At 37.7% G+C, this 17595-nt stretch overlaps 2 protein-coding genes across 2 annotated transcripts; both read right to left on the bottom strand.

Annotated features, from left to right (window-relative positions):
- Positions 1-3053: 3053 nt before the first annotated feature.
- Positions 3054-6530, bottom strand: LOC124289987. Its single transcript, XM_046726647.1, has 3 exons — positions 6266-6530; positions 5188-5332; positions 3054-4537 (listed from the first exon to the last, which is right to left on the bottom strand). Exons 1-3 carry the CDS (start codon positions 6494-6496, stop codon positions 3072-3074), a joined length of 1842 nt encoding a protein of 613 aa, XP_046582603.1. The 5' UTR covers positions 6497-6530; the 3' UTR covers positions 3054-3071.
- Positions 6531-14225: 7695 nt separating this feature from the next.
- LOC124289988 lies at positions 14226-17146 on the bottom strand. The gene is made up of 3 exons (XM_046726649.1): positions 16882-17146; positions 15972-16116; positions 14226-15685 (listed from the first exon to the last, which is right to left on the bottom strand). Exon 3 carries the CDS (start codon positions 15105-15107, stop codon positions 14244-14246), a length of 864 nt encoding a protein of 287 aa, XP_046582605.1. The 5' UTR covers positions 15108-15685; positions 15972-16116; positions 16882-17146; the 3' UTR covers positions 14226-14243.
- Positions 17147-17595: the final 449 nt, after the last annotated feature.

Genomic DNA, 17595 nt, shown 5'->3' with positions numbered 1-17595 from the left:
GTTAAAACTTATAGCACTATTTGGACAATACAATATAAAAACAGGCTATAGATCGCCAATAACTGAAGGTAGATCACCATACGAGGAACCATGGGGACTTACATTACTTTTGCTACCTGCATGGAGCCTAGCTGGATTTACACCATTCCTTCAGCCGCTGGCGATTGTAGGATAATTTAGCCGAAATTTAAAAGAACAAAAATACTACGTTTAAAAACTTGGTACGTGAAAATTGTACTTTGAAAGTTTTGGGCACTTAGGTACCCTCTCGGGAGGACAATGATTTTACGCTATTTCAACCCCCTTTGAGGATACAGCCATATCACCTAGGAATGAATTTCTGCAATGACAGATGATGCAAAGGAGCATTTGAAATATTATCGCTGAATTGTAGAGGCTTAAATAATAACTTTAAAAGGAAACAATTTTTCAGATTCTTGAGAAAAAAAGGCTCAAATCTATTGTTTACAAGATGTTCATTTTACAGCTGATCAGGAACAACTAATAAAACAACAATGGGGTATAGTGAATGGTACATAAGTTCATTTAAAAGAATGCAAGGGGGGCAGCAATTTTATTTAACAATAAGTTTCAATGTAAGGTCATGCAAATAATAACTGACAAAGATGATGGCAACTATGTAGCATTGGATGTGATTATCAATGATAAGATATATACTTTGGGCCAAATTCCGATAAACCAGAATTCATAAGAAACATTAGAGAAATAGCAGAATAATTAACAGGTGAAAATATTGTTATATGTGGTGATTGGAATTGTTGATTTATCCTGATAATGATACCTTCAACTTTAGACATATAAATAACCCTAAATCAGGCCAGGAATTGTTAGAGACAATAGATTTCATAGATCTCAAATACCCATGGCGAGAATTGCATCCTTCTACAAGAAGGTTCACCTGGCCACAACCAACACCACTAAAGCAAGCTCGATTAGACTATTTCTTAGTTTCCCATAATGTTCTCAATTCCGTAGAGGAACCAAGTATCAATTCAGATCACTCGATAGTGCCACTCACAATTATGTTTTCAGATATACAAAAAGGGAAAGGCTTCTAGAAGTTCAATAATTGGCTGTTAAAGGATACGAAATATGTGGAAATTATAAAAAAAATAATAAGCGATACCCTGGAACAATATCAAGACAAAACTATAGAAGATGAAAGAGTGTTTACACTTAATGATCAATTACTATGGGAAATGTTACTGTTAAACATAAGAGGAGCGTCAATACTTTTTTTCATCTACACGTAAAAAAGAAAACCTCTTGTGACACTGAAAAAGGGGGTTGCAAGCCTATTTACTAAAACACCAAGCTTAATCATCGTTTCAGCAGTATACCTACTCCACCAAAACATATAATAGAAATTTTCAGAAAAAATGTTTTCAATTCATCTGGAAGTTCAAACCAGACAAGATCAAGAGGGAGGTAATGGCACTACACTAATTGTGGCATTAGTGTACCTGTTGTAGAAAAAGTAATTGCAGATCAGAAATTAGGATGGTTAAAAGATTATTTACTAGTAAACCAAAGTGGGCAATCATATTTTTTGAAACTGCAGTGAATACAAATGTCATGACTTTGGCTGATAGTTCATATATCTATGAACATATTGCTCCAAATATTCATAACACCTTTTGGAACGAGAAACTGCTATTATGGAACTTATATCTGAACTGTGTTGACACTAAAGAAATACCTATTGAAGACATTATGAGCAAATCAGTTTGGTATAACAATTCCATAAAAAATGATGGTAAGCCCATATATATTGCACAGTGGCATAAAAAGGGTATAACATTTCTGAATGATTTTATTAATGAACATGGTAAAATATATTTGATATATTTGATGAATTCGTTAAAATATAGAATTAGAACCAATTTCGTGACTTATCGAGCAATAAAACAAGCTATGTTGAGTTATTTACAAAATATTAATAGGAATCATTTAGTGAAAATTCCTCAAGGACCAATATTGCCAAAATACATAATAAATCTGGATGTAAGGTACTTTATAAAATCTTGCATGAGCCTAATTTTACAAAACTTAAGACGTACAGAAAGTGGGAAAGCTACCTTAGGAAAACATTGACTGATACAGAATGGATAAACTATAATATGATGGTAAAAAGATGTACCCCGAGTAGTGAATTAAGATGGTTTAAGTTGAAGGTTCTACACAATATGCTGTGTACAAATAGTTATTTATTTAAGATTGGTTATGTACCATTTGCAGCTTGTACCTTATGTAACGAACCAAATGAAACAATTTCACATATCTTATGTAAATGTTTATATTCTGTTGATATATGGGAAAAGCTACTAGAATGGATTGGAAATTATACAGAGGGCAGAATCACCTTTAGTGAAGAGCATATATTGTTTAAAGGGTAAACATAATAATCCGTTGAATGTTGTTATCATGATAACAAAACCTCTCCTTTATACATTTAATAGGAAAAAAATGACTAAACCAAGCTTTATAACCTTTCAAAAAGAAACAGTAAGATATTACGAAACCTCAAGGTTTATTGCATATTCAAATTGTAACTTTGCAAGCTTTCATGCTTTCTGGTCTTCTTTCAATTTACTGTTTAGAAATCCTCTACACTAATTCCTGAAAATTGAATACATTATAAAATTATATATATACATACATGTATATGTGCATGTGTGTGTGCGTGTGTATCTGTATGTGTATGTATATATATATATATGTATTCTATGTGTGTATGCATGTATGTATGTGTGTATGCATGTGTGTGTATGTATGTATGCATGTATGTATATGTATGTATATATGTATGTATGTATGTATGTATGTATGTATATGTGTATGTGTATATATGTATGTGTTGCTATTACATTTACAACAAGTCAGATGAACTTATGAATGTTCAGAATGGATGGGAAAATGTAGCTTCAAAAGATCGAAAACAAATATCAAACAAGTCAGGGTCTGTATCCTCTACTACCCTGTCACCAATTTGTTGCTTATCATGTGGGAAATGAATCAACACAAACGAAGTATTTTTCTGGAGAATTTATTCACTGCAGTTTTCCTGCAACAAGTGCAACGGATGTCACGTTGCCACCGTCCCCATCAAAGGTCATGCTGACGGTGTTGGTTGTTTTTATCAGTGTTTCAGGTACCAAGAACTCCCATACGTTCCATGTTGTAGTCCTCCTTTTTGCATTCTTCATGGAATCAAACAGCATGTAGCTTGGAGACAAAGTGCGACCATTGAACACAACTGCCTTAGGTTTTGTATTGTCTCTCATGCCACGGCTAATTCCAACTCTAAGATGAGCCTCATGGTAGCCAGAGCTCGGTACACTGATGGTTGTCTTCGCACGTCCATTGCTAATGGGGACGAGCATTTCCTTGCCATAGTATGTATTCTGATTATCTGTGTGTAATCTGTTAAAGATGTAGTTGGTTTGAAATTTGTAGAAGCATGTTGATGATCCAGGCAGACCGACGGTGCCATTAAGCTTAGATATGTCGAAATGGGTATTGGGATGAACAGCTGGCTTACCCTTTTCGAACAGAATACATGTCTGTTCACCTGTAGAAGGGTTGAGCCAGTTGTTTGGAAAGTCCAGTTTTACGTTCTCAAATTTGTTGCCAAAGTTGTGGAGAAGAACTACCATCTCTTTGTTGTGGGGGTTTGCAAGAGCAAGTGGTGACACTATTTTCTCCTGTCCATCGTGTTGACTAGAAACCCGGAGAAACTTTTGATCATCAATAAAGTTTTTCCAGAACAGGAAGAATTTGGCAGGCTCAAGGCTATGACCATCAGTTGTAAATAAGGAATTCCGAAGGGAAGTATGACCTGGGTATTGCTCATTTGCGAGGAGATATATTGTAGCTCTGTCCATGAACTCTCTCAGGTTAAGGAAAGAAAACATGAAACCGTTCGCCTGATAAATTGTCTCAAAGTCTATCAGTGGATTTTCAAAATCGTACGCCACACCCAGGGAAAGTAAGCCTACTCCAAATTCAGTGTTGACTAATTGAACACTTTTTCCTTTCTTGATATGAGAGTAATTCTCTACCATGTCAAGGGAAGCAAACAGACGATCTTCATTGATGCCATAGTAGGATTTACTAGACGTATTGAACATATGGTTGTAGGAATGAAAAGAGAAAAAGTCCAAGTGATCAAGAGACATGTCCATAAAGTTAGCAGTTCTCTTCCAGAAGCTAAAGTTATTTTCATCTGCTAGTCGTAAGGCTTCACTCGTGTAGGATGGTCCGGCAACTTTCATTCCAAATCTTGATTTCAGTTTGTCGGCGACAGCCCTGTGGTAATTTATATTCGTTGGTGGATCAATATACTTTTCATCCCAGTCAGGTTCATTGATTACTTCAAATATGTAAGGAAGGCGTCCTGCTGTGTAGTCCTTGCAAGCCTGAACCATCAGTGACACAAACTCGGATGCAGCGTCAACATTGTTTGGGAATACATCTTTATGCTGAGACTTATCTATCCAGCCCGGCCAGGCCAAACCTGAAGGGATGCAAAATATATTGCAAATGAAATTTTCATTTCCAGCATATTTATCGGGTGTTCAGTTATGAAACGCAAATGACTGTGGATGTATTAGTGAGTGAGTCAGTTAAAATTTAAAGTCACATCGGCAGTGTTTCAGCCATATCGTGACTAGGAAAGTTGTAAATTTATAAATAAAAAAAATAAAAACTGTGGAGTATTAAGTCCCGTTGCATTTCAACTGTCGGTAACATTACAGATCAGATAGGTAGCAAAAGTACTGGTCCCTACGGTCCCTAGTATGGTGATCTACCTTTAGTTGTTGGCGACCTACAGGACGGTTTTATGTTGTATCGTCTTCTATAGTTAAGGTATTTTAGATTTAATTACTAGTTTAGAATTTACTTTTAGTTATTATAAATCTATTACATGATCTAGTCACGATGTGGCTGAAATATTGCCGATGTGACTTAAAATCTTAACTTATTCACACACTTAAAGACCAGAGTGGGACTCCCAATACCGACCAGTGAAATGTGAATATTCTCAGTTCAACTTTAAACACAGTGAAATACGTTTGACACCTTTCCTGTCTTCAGTTATGACTGAAACAAAAGCGTAAAAAATATGTTTATAAACTTATAAAATGATTATGTGACTTTTCAAACCTTTCATTTCCCACACCATGTTTGTGGTGTGAGGCCCGTAGTTTTGCAATTGTCGCAGATATGTTAGAAATGTCCTTCTCTGGAGAGAATGGTCCTGGAGATAGGTGGGATCCGGATAACCATGGTGACTTGGGCTTTCAGTCCACTGAATAAAATATATCAATATGGTAGTAAAGTGATGGGTTGTCTCTATGAAGAATTAGAGGATAAACACTTACGTCTTGTACAGCATCACTTTAAATGAGTTTGCTGCCGTTGAAAGACAATAAACTCTGAAAAGTTTCGACATGTCATTGACATTGTAAGCGAATCAACAGAGTGAGTGAGTGAGTTCGGTTTTACGCCGCTTTTAGCAATATTCCAGCAATATCAAGGCGGGGGACACCAGAAATGAGCTTCACACATTGTACCCATGTGGGGAATCGAACCCGGGTCTTCGGCGTGACGAGCGAACGCTTTAACCATTAGGCTACCCCACCGCCCCACGAATCAACAGAAAAAGTGATTTCATGGCAGACTCTTTGACCATGTGATGTGATGTGGCTTAGATCGGATTTGCACTTGAGATCAGCTGTACCACACCAACGCAAAATAGGCAGCACACAGGTAATCATTTTCGATTTTCCATTGACAAATTATTCCTTTGTTATATATCTTAAATGTTCAGAAAAAGACGGTTATTTTTTTAACAGCACTTATTCAGATACTGTCCTTAACTCCTTTCCAAGGAATTCATCTGCATTGACCCATCTGAGCTGACAGTCATGGCGGCCAGACTCGTTCAGAGGAGGTTTCCACAAATAATTACGTTGTTAGCAGTTAAAACAGACTTGGCTATTTTAAACATATATAATAAATAACGCTGGCATGGACGTCTTTGGATTATGAGCACTGAACTGCACCGTGAAATATACAGATACACCAGCTCATACATTCCATATGTCTCATTCTGAATTTAAGACAGAAATAATGCTCCTTACAATATACTGATTCGGTAGGCATACAAATCATGTACGAATCATATCACATCAAGTCCAAAATCCTTTTTGCATTGAAGATGGCTTTACTTCATACGTACATTTGCAAAGAGATCTTTTCTCAGGTCTCTGTTCACCCAACGCCCAGGAACAGCTCCGATAGATTTCATATTTGGAACAAGGTAGAATTGGGTGAGTCCATTAACGTTGTTCCATCGTTCAACTTCATAATTGACACGTCCACCCTGGGAGAGCCACTCGTTGTAGATTGTGACGGTTGTGTCAGCCAACGCTGCCCCACACAACACGGAGCACAGAAGCAATAACAACATTCTGCAGTGAAAGTATGATACTTCTTATCACCAGCTTGGGCTTTTAACTGTTTGCTGAAATCTGCATGTGACAGTCACAGGTGTAGCATTCCTCAAGTAATCTTTGAAACATTTTTCAGATAAGAATAGTGAGTGAATGAGTTTATTTGTACGCCGCTTTTAGCAATATTCCAGCAATATCACGGCAGCGGACACCAGAAATGGGCTTCATACATTGTACCATTCGTATGCTTTAATCACAAGGCTACCCCACCGCCCCAAGATAAGAGTCGAGAAGTACAGCTTTCACAGACTCAACACAATGCTCCTCCCAGTTCGTGTTACAATTTCTAAACGTTTAACAATAGACATCACGTTCATTTTATAACAATGTGTTTTTATAAATTATATCAAGAGACAACATATGCAAATATATCAGAAATATGTCCTGTTATGGAGATCTTGCTGTGCCATGACACCGTTGTTTGTACTGTGACTCGTGTTCCATTCCATGCCATGTACATATATCATACATGTCTGAAAGGAAAACTTAATCTACACAAGCAAACTCTCTACCCACTCGGCTACAACAATGCCCTTATGGAGCTTAACCACACAATCCCTTGTAATGTAAGTGAAACCAAAAACAACACCGCCAAGGTAGGCCTGTTGAGCTTGCTACTTTTAAAACAAAATATTCAATCTGTTTCTAATTTGTGACAAACCTAATAAATGGTGTAAGGAAATATAATTTTATCGTTTGAAAACATATATGTAAGATATTACTATATCAATTCCAGAAAGTATTTTGCGCCAGTAAAGACATGTAACCCTTCTACATTACACAATAAGAGCATTAAAAGTATTTTTCTGTCATTGTTGAAATGATTTACATTTTTTTAGAAACAGTGTTAATTATTCTTTTAAAAATAGTGATCAACGTTACATGAATATGTTATTACAAATTAGAACAAGATTTCCACTAGATGCCGAGGATGTATACAGAAATAGACAAATTAATAGAATAACTCATTTTGAGTCCTAAAAGTATTTATTTTGTTTAACAAAAAAAACCCAAAACAAACAAATAAATTCGAGTCCCACTTGTCTGTTTCCTTTTCTATTCAGCCAATGACGATCCGGGTTAGAATTGGTCTTCAGTAACCAATGCCTTTCGTAAGTGTTGACTTAAAGGATCGGGTGGTCAGGCTCGCTGACTTGGTTGACACATGTCATTGTATCCCAATTGCGTAGATCGATGCTCATGATGTTGAACACTGGATTGTCTGGTCCAGACTTGATTATTTAGATACCGCCGCCATATAGCTTGAATATTGCTGAGGGCAGCATAAAACTAAACTCACTCACTCCATTTCGATTCTGTCCAAATCCTTAACTTTGCCTACAACGAATAAAAAATCTGACTTTTGTAGTTTTCTAGAGTTTCTGTATTTTCGTTTTCCATATTTCCCCAATCAACAGTTGATGTTTGGTCATTGCGTGCCCTAGGGACATAATTCTAAACGTCTATTGTTTTCTTATTTAGGTTCATTTGGTTTGTCTTTGGATGACTTTGTTTATTTACAGTTTTCGATCCTTTGTCTTAGCAGATTGACCCATCTATCTGCAGCATGTACGCAACATTTAATATCATGCACAGAAGAGTCCGCATTGTCAGTGGCAGAAATAAGGTCCCGCAATTTATCAATCCCAGTGAAAAATATTTGTGATATCTAAATGTGCTCCTCATTCCTCTAACCTTAAATCACAAACATCATCTTTGAATGCAAGAGTAGATTGAAAATGACAAACACATGTTCCAGTTTATGGTAGAAACGTGACCCATTAATACGTTGTTCGAGAGGAAATATGTGTGACAATTTGTAACTCTGCATGTGGCAACACTGCAGAAAAAGGTAGAGGTTTTGCTGCAAGAGATTTTCAATTTCAAACCCAGGTAATGGATGTGGCAGAAAGTTATTTGAATCTGCTGGTAATTAATGTGTACTATGTACAGAAAAAAGATTGTAGGTGAGATATTATAAGTTGTTCACTGGTCTCGAGGGGGACATGGGTTGATGTACCCTCGATGTTTGTTTATGTTCCTAAAGAACATAAAGAAACATCGAGGGTACATCAACAACCTGAGGGACCAGTGAAGAACGTATTTATCTCACCAAACAACTCAATGGTAATTTTTAACTGTTTGAAGCACAGGAATCAGATCATAGTATGAAGGACAAGACGACAAGAAAAACAAATTTAGAGTTATCTCCCTTCCATTGATTTGCATTCGCAAAACATCGGTAATTTTCGTAGATCATACGTGATTCAATGTTATTTGAGATAAAGAATTACTACTACGAAGTACCAAATGAGTTCGGCTTCCCCAGCGAGGTACATAGAAACTGTTACTCGCTTGTAGGCGGGGTACATTGAATATAATGGATTAGTGCTCAGCCAATCAGAAAACGACATTTATGTGTGAGGCAAGAAAAATTGCAATTATGCACATACTGCCATCATTATTAAATGAAACAGACTTCATGCACTTTTCGGGATTCCAGTTATGTGATAGCAGTCGGTAACTCTGTTCAGGATCAAGATAGTTTATTGTATCTGATACATCCAGCCTGTCTATATATATGACACAAAGACTATAGCCACACTCTGAAACTTTGGAATTCATCCGAATCATCCGAAATCAACCTCAGCATGTTCAGTTTCGTCTTCTTAAGATACACCTCTGACAAGTGTTTCCCATTTGGAGTTGGGATAATGTTCTTGTGGAGTGCACTCTTTTCTTTAATCTTTAGGTACCCTTGAAGAGCAACCTCCTCGTGGTGGGTGCTGGGTAACGCTATTAGCCCTTCATCCCAGTTGGGACCAGGGATCAAATAGGTCAACAGTGCCCCATTGCTGGTCATACCAGGCAACCGAATTGGGCAACCTGTTTGTCGTGGGTTGCGCCCCTGTGTCGGTGGAGGATGGAAGTCTGGTGGTTGAGGGCATACGAACCAGGACCAGGTGTTCCTGTTGCCCAACACACCACTTTTATTGGTAGAATGGGCCCGATTCTATCAATCGGCTGGTCATGCTAAGCCCTGTGCATGTATATTTTGCTGCACAAAATGTAAAAGCTATTTCATTGTTTTGTCAGTTATCTTGGCTTAATGACCATATATTTGCATTTGGATTGTATAAGTCCAATTGAATAATTTGCCTAGAGTCCTATGTCATGGGCCAACCTGGTGGAATGGTTACTTTTTGATTATTCTGCTGCTTGAGTACATCACCTGGGTATCCTGGGCGCTGCAGGCTTGAATGCCGCCTGTTTTTAGCATTGTCCTTCTGATACTCCGTGGGGGGTTTGGGAGCTCGGATGACAAGTCAATACTGACTCACTATGGAATACCAAACCCCAAGCAAAAAACGACACGTCCACTCGACAATGATGACGACGAACAGCGACCCTCGAAGCCCATTGATCACTTTTTCTGATTCTTGAGACTCTTGAGACTCTTGAGAAGACTCACTTAAGGCTGAATCCGTTTGCACTATCTAAGTGTGTCCACGGAATAGCAGAAGACATTAAAGGCGTGAAACGCTTGCGTTCAGGATTTCTATTACTTGAATGTTATGGAAAACAGCAAGCAACCAACCTGCTGTCCACAGACATGTTTGTTGGACTTCCGGCTATGGTATCTGCACATAGAACTCTGAACACCATCAGTTAAAGTACTGTAAAATTTTTGCCCTCCTGAGATGGTACGTAAGTCCCAAAACATTCAAAGTAAATGTAAACCTACTACCATTTTAATCGTAGAATATATGTTCGTTTTATTTCTGGCTAGATTATCTAAAATTGCTAAAAGCTGAAGGGATGGTGTAAATCCAGCTAGGATCCATGCAAATGTACTGTAAGTCCCTATGGTCCCTAGTATGGTGATCTACCTTCACTTGTCGGCAATAATATAGCCTGTATTTACCTTGTATTGTCATATATAGTTAAACTGTTTTAGATTTAGTTACTAGTTTTAAATTCGAATCTGTGATAATCTAGTTACTTTACTGTCCTTCGTTGACAGGTTTTAGCAATTTACCATTACTTACTATGTATAAAATTAATTGTTCTCGTCACGATATGGCTGAAATATTGCCGATGCGACGATACATTTAACTCACTCACTCACTGAACACCATCAGCGGTATCGTAAGAGATCGAAATCGTCTGTTCGAAGATATGACGGAGATTGACATTGTATTAGAAATGAACGATCAGGGAGTGGTAGATGTAAAGATCTTCTCAACCCGGAAAAATAATGAGACTGTGCCAACTAACACTTCTCTTTTTTTCTTTTTCTGCGCCGAATCCGCCAAAATCAATCAGGGCAGGTTACTGCAATGTGTACACCCCCAATCCTCTGTGGTGTTTTAAATGCCAAATGTACGAACATGGTGTGAATACTTGCACATTGTCTGTTACATGTGCACTTTGTGTTGAGAATACACACCCTAAATATAAACAATATATCTTCGAGTAAATAATCGAGTTATATAATGATCTTGCTATTGGCGAATTCCACACCGTCTTCTGTTGGCTGGCCCGTCATGTTGTAATTTCTGGTAACACAAGGGCTGATTTTGCCGATAAAGAAGCACTCGGTAACTTCATATTCCATACCCTGATTATAAAGATATGATTAGATCGTATATACGTTATCTAATGCAAAAGACGTTGGACACCCAAGTAGGTATCAATAAATTCAAACCAAGTATCGGGTACACGTATTTGGGTTGTCTGTCCAGATTTGAAGAGGTCATTTTAAGACGATTTCGTATTGCCCACTGTAGATATACTCATGAATACCTGTTGAAAGTTTAGGATCCTCCGTTTTGCATCCCTTGTGATGAAAGATTTTTCCATCACATGGGATGAATGTTATAGTGTCAAAACAGCAAAGGACCTTTTTAATGTCGTTCATTCTCATGTAATCTTGGTTTTTTGAAAAGAAATAGATCTAATTCATAAATTCTGATGTACATAGTTATGACTTTTACAATATTTGGAAGGACATAATTATTAACAGAGATTGAATAAGGGGTTGAAGAACCGTCAAATTATTTTCCTCCTGAGAGGGTACGTAGGTCCCATTTCATCTGAAGTATTTTTATATCTTGATGTTGAGTTGGGTTTTGCGTCACATCGGCATTATTCCAGCCTATTTTTATATCTACCACCGTTTTAATAATAGGATATTTGTTCTTTTAAGGTTCGGCGAAAATTCACTAGAGTCGCTGACACCTGAAGGGATGTTGTAAATGCGGCTTGGGACCATGCAGGTAGCAGAAGCCCTGCAAGTCCTCATGGCCCCTAGTGTGCTGATCTGCCTTCAGTTGTTGGCGATCTACAACCTGTTTTTAGATTATGTATTGTCCAAATAGTGCTATTAGGTTGAACCTTACATGCTTGTTTTAATTCTAACTGTGATAGTCTAGTTCTTTTACTGCCCTTTGACGACAGGTTTTATAATATACACAAATTCATTATCAATGTCAAATTTGTTCTCGTCATGATATGGCTGAAACATTGCCGATGTGAGGTTAATTAATAATTACACCGGATCAGATGATTACAGAGATCACATACAAAAGTTTATTACACAATGATCATGTAAACTGCATAGAAATATGAAATATCACTATGAAACTTTCAACAGCTTGAACACAATGCATGAAATACCTTTATATGGTTTACATATAATAACCTATTACATTACTTCTATCTATGTCTAAAAATTTTGAATTACCAACTCTGTTTAGTAATAAACGTAGAAAAAGATTTCAGTGTTGTAATAACACTGACATGTACATATACATGTATTATGTGTCGATGCAAAGGCGTGAGTTATCACTTTATATTTGATTAGGTAACATTATCAACTTTACATTATGGAAAGAAATAGTTACAATCCAGTAAGCTTTAAATTGGTAACTTAATTCATGCCTAATCTATTCTATTCGAGCTTGCGTGCAGATATTTGTGTTTGCGATTCATTATATAAAATATGACAAGGTAATAATACCTAAAAATTAAATTCAAACTATTGAGTTTGAATTATTTTTATGTCCTTGAAGGTTCGTACCTTGTTTCGTATTTTTTAGGTTGTTGAAGAAAATATATTCTCCAGTAACCTCTAAACCTTTACATCTAATTCAATCAATGTGCATAAAAAGTATGTTTGTATCACCGCAAAAATAACTTGGTTTCCGCAATGCGGAACCTGATGGAAAGTGGACTGAAAGTTAAGTTTCCAACTAGAATCCAGTGAGTTTCCGTTCTTTTACATTGAGTTTCAACTTACAATATATCCACTCCCAATGAAGAGTACCAGACACTTACCTCTGTAAAAACATCTCATAATCCCGTGTTCATTTACAAAACGTTGTATAAGCCTATGATAATGAATAGGAATTGCTATCAAAACAAACTAAATACTTCCTGTGATCCACTCAAGGCAGCATCTCACGTAAGAAATGCTAATCTTTGCTCAGTACTTCTAAATTGATTGAAATAATAGCTACATTAATACAATATTGCAGTTTTAAAATGTACTGACACACATGTACGTCACTCGTTGAATAGGAAGTGCTTCATATTGACAAATATATGTGGCCCTCGCTGTGAAAAACTCTCAATTACCTGCCCCATAAACGCGTCACTCTCTGTGAGCAGCTGATTAATTTGTCCCCTTATATGCGGCTCTCGGTCTTAATGAGTTAACTCACTCACTCACTCACACTTAAATCTTTTTATTACCCACGTGGTCAATGTATGGGTAGTTGCATACTAATCTCGTACGTCACACGAGTGTCGTATCCCGTTGACCTGTGTCGTAACGACTTGACCTGAGATTTTAACGATTTTATTGGATAACCGATGACCTCTCAATTAGGTCACATTCTGACGTAACTATTCTTTCATTCATAACAAACACGTGAATTCATTCATTCTACAACTTAGATGCGTTGTGGGAATGTAAACATTGCGAACGTTGCCGTGTCGCTGTTTAATTGTGAGTCGAACTGAGACATTATATCCGTCGAAAAACATAAACGCAATGTTTCCACCAGTGATGTTAGCCGAGTGAAGCAGTTGCAAACCAAGAAACAGGGTGCTACGGAGTAGTTTACTGAAGGAGGCTGTACGAGAGGCGATGACAACTGACATGCATCGTGACGTCGGTTACCAAGGGGACAGACGAGAATGGCGTAGTGACCTCATTACAGTGTGACGTCATGCAAAAGTGTACGTCAGAACAAAATTCTTCCGCAACCTCTTTATGAAACCGGTTTCGGTTTGAAACCATAACAATACCAAAACTACGCTATTTTGTCAATTTAATGCATGTAAGACGTGGGTAATAAATAAAATACCACACTCGGTCTCATTACATACGAATTATACGAAACCCATAACCTTCCTATGGTTTCTGACCTCGCTTTCGTTCGGTCAGATACCATAGGAAGGACACTCGTTTCGTATAATTTGTATGTAATGAGACCTCGTGTAGTATTCTCTATATATGCAACAGATGGCAGTAGTCAGTAAATTGTACCTAGATCATGAGTATTGGTCTTTCTAATGGCAATAAGATGATACATCAACCCAATCAGGATATGCATCTTCCATTCCCTATCACTAATTTCTTGCATATCATGTGGCAACTGGATCAATACAAACAAATTATTTTTCTGGAGAATTTATTCACTGAAGTTTTCCTGCAACGAGTGCAACCGATGTCACGCTGCCACCATTCCCATCAAAGGTCATGCTGACGGTGTTGGTTGTTTTCACCAGCGATGCAGGTACCATGAACTCCCACACGTTCCATGTTGTTGTCCTCTTGTTTGTTGTCTTCATGGAATCAAACAACATGTAGCTTGAAGACAAAGTGCGACCATTGAACACAACTGTCTTAGGTTTTGTAGTAGTATACTTGCCGCGACTGATTCCCACACTAAGATGGGCCTCGTGGTAGCCAGAGCTCGGTACACCGATAGTTGTCTGAGCACGCCCGTTGTTGATGGGGATTATCATGTCCTTGCCATAGTATGTGTTTTGATTATCTGTGTGTAGTCCAGCAAAGTTGAAGTTCGTTTGAAACTTGTAGAAGCAGGTTGATGTTGCAGGAAGACTGACACTGCCATGAAGCTTAGACCTGTCAAAATGATTATTGGGATGAACAGCTGTCTTACCCTTCTCGAACAGGATACATGTCTGTTCACCTGAAGAAGGGTTGATCCAGTTGTTGGGAAAATCCAGTTTAACATTCTCATCTTTTGTGCCAAAGTTGTGGAGAAGAACTACCAATTCTTTGGTGTGGGGGTTTGCAAGGGCAAGTGGTGAAACAATTCTCTCCTGTCCATCGTGTTGACTAGAGACCCGTAGAAACTTTTGAATATTTATGAAGTTTTTCCAAAACAGGAAGAATTTGGTTGGCTCAAGGGGATGACCATCATCAGTAAATAAGGAATTCCGAAGGGAAGTATGACTTGGGTATTGCTGGTTTGCGAGGAGATATATTGTAGCTCTGTCCATGAACTCTCTCAGGTTAAGGAAAGAAAACATGAAACCGTTCCCTGATAAATTGTCTCAAAGTCTATCAGTGGATTTTCAAAATCGTACGCCACACCCAGGGAAAGTAAGCCTACTCCAAATTCAGTGTTGACTAATTGAACACTTTTTCCTTTCTTGATATGAGAGTAATTCTCCACCATGTCAAGGGAAGCAAATAATGCCATAGTAGGATTTACTAGACGTATTGAACATATGGTTGTAGGAATGAAAAGAGAAAAAGTCCAAGTGATCAAGAGACAGGTCCATAAAGCTAGCAGTTCTCTTCCAGTAGCTAAAGTTATTTTCATCTGCTTGTCGTAAAGCCATACTGGTGTAGGATGGTCCGGCAACTTTCATTCAAAATCTTGATTTCAGTTTGTCTGCAACGGCCCTGTGGTAATTTATATTCGTTTGTGGGTCAATATACCAGTCAGGTTCATTGATGACTTCAAATATGTAAGGAAGGCGTCCTGCTGTATAGTCCTTGCAGCTCTGGACCATCAGTGACACCATCTCTGATGAAGCGTCGACGTTGTTTGGGAATACATCTTCATGCTGAGACTTATGTATCCAGCCGGGCCAGGCCTGACCTGTAAAGAAGCGACATATATTGTAAGTGAAATTAAGTGAAAATTTAGGCTAAGGAAATTCACCGAGTGTTACTACTTTAAACGTACATGAGTATGGGTAGGTTATGTTGTTGACGTTTACAACTGTGGGTTACATGAAAAAACACGTGTAATATGCTTTCAGGGACATGAGGATCAACATTGGACTCCTAATACCGAACAATGAATGATGCTGCTGTCAGTTCAACTTTAAACACAGTGTTTGACACCTGTTTGACTTTTGAAATGATTAAATGACTAGAGAAACCTTTCATTTCCCAGACCATGTTTGCGGTGTGAGGCCCAAATTTTTGTAATTGTTGCACATATGTTAGAAAAGTCTGTCGCATGAGAGAACGGTCCTGGAGATAGGTGGGGTCCGGATAACCATGGTGATGAGGGTTTTCGGTCCACTGAATAAAAACAAAAATACTATCACAGAAAATCGTCGATTTTATCTATGTGAAGAATTAAAAGATAAAGAGTTACATTTGTTACGGCGTTCCTTCAAAACAAATATGCAGCTTTTGAATGACAAAAACATACAGCAAAGAAAAATATATAACTGTTTACTGATCGAATGAAAAAGGTGGTTTTGTGCCAAACTCTTTCAAGGTGCACTGTTTGTAGCTTTGATCAGATTTTGAGGTCAGCTGTACCCAGCAACAAAAACTATGTACCTAACATGTATTCCTTCTTTTCCTCATTAATATTATATTCCTTTTTTATATATAGTCATGGTAAAGTCACAATTGTACAGCAGACATTTCTTAAGGATGTGGAAAGGGTTTTGTCGCTACTATTTCTAACGTTTATGTTTCGGGAAAAGAGTCAGATATTTTCAATTGAAAATCTCATGTTCAGATATTGTCCTAACCTCCTTCCAAATGAATTGATCTATACCTTTGAACTGACGGTCATGGCGGCAAGTCTCGTTCGGACATTTTATAACTTGACAAAACAAAAGTGTCATGGTATAGTATGAATTGTGAGCAATGATTTGCACCATGAAAACATATAGTCTCATACCGTCATACATTCCAATTGTCTCATTTCCTTTTAACATATGTAGAAATAGTGCTCCTTACAATATACAGATTCACTGGACATAAAAATCATGCATGAATCATATCACGTTCATAATCGTTTAGCATTGAAGATGGTGTTTACATACGTACATTTGCAAAGAGACCTTTTCTCAGGTCTCTGTTTACTCAACGCCCAGAAACCGCTCCGATAGATTTCATCTTTGGAATCAGGTTCATTTGGGTGAGTGCATTAACGTTGTTCCATCGTTCAACTTCATAATTGACACGTCCACCCTTGGAAAGCCACTCGTTGTAGATTGTGACGGTTGTGTCAGCCAAAGCTGCCCCACACAACAAGGAGCACAGAAGCAGTAACAACATTCTGCAGTGAAAGTATGATACTCCTTATCACCAGCTTGGGCTTTTAACTGTTTGCTGAAATCTGCACGTGACAATCACAGGTGAAAGCCACTCGTTGTAGATTGTGACGGTTGTGTCACAAACCGTCAACAGAATCTGTGGAAACATTCCGCTGTGAACTAATGACATTTCTGATCACCAACGTGGGTTTCAACTGTTTGATGCAATCTGCATGTGAAAGTAGCAGGTGGCATTCCTGAAGTAAACCAATTCAGATATGAGTAGACAAAGTATAGGTGTCATGCTCAAGAGAATGTTCCTCTCAGTTTATTTTGCAATATCTTAACTTTTACCAATAGGCAGCAGGAAAATTTGATGTCAAGTATTTTTACCATAGTGCATCATTAACAAGCGTATTTACAAATTTTACAAATGGGGATCATGCTGTCCATTAATACAGGGTCAAATATAAAAGTGAGTGAGTTAAAATTTTACATCGCAATA

Source organism: Haliotis rubra, unplaced genomic scaffold (genome assembly GCF_003918875.1).
Source record: "Haliotis rubra isolate DU_JTF1 unplaced genomic scaffold, ASM391887v1 Scf453, whole genome shotgun sequence".
Lineage (NCBI taxonomy): Eukaryota > Metazoa > Mollusca > Gastropoda > Lepetellida > Haliotidae > Haliotis > Haliotis rubra.
The sequence above is the reverse complement of the archived record's forward strand: the minus strand, read 5'-3'. Positions and strand labels throughout refer to the sequence as shown.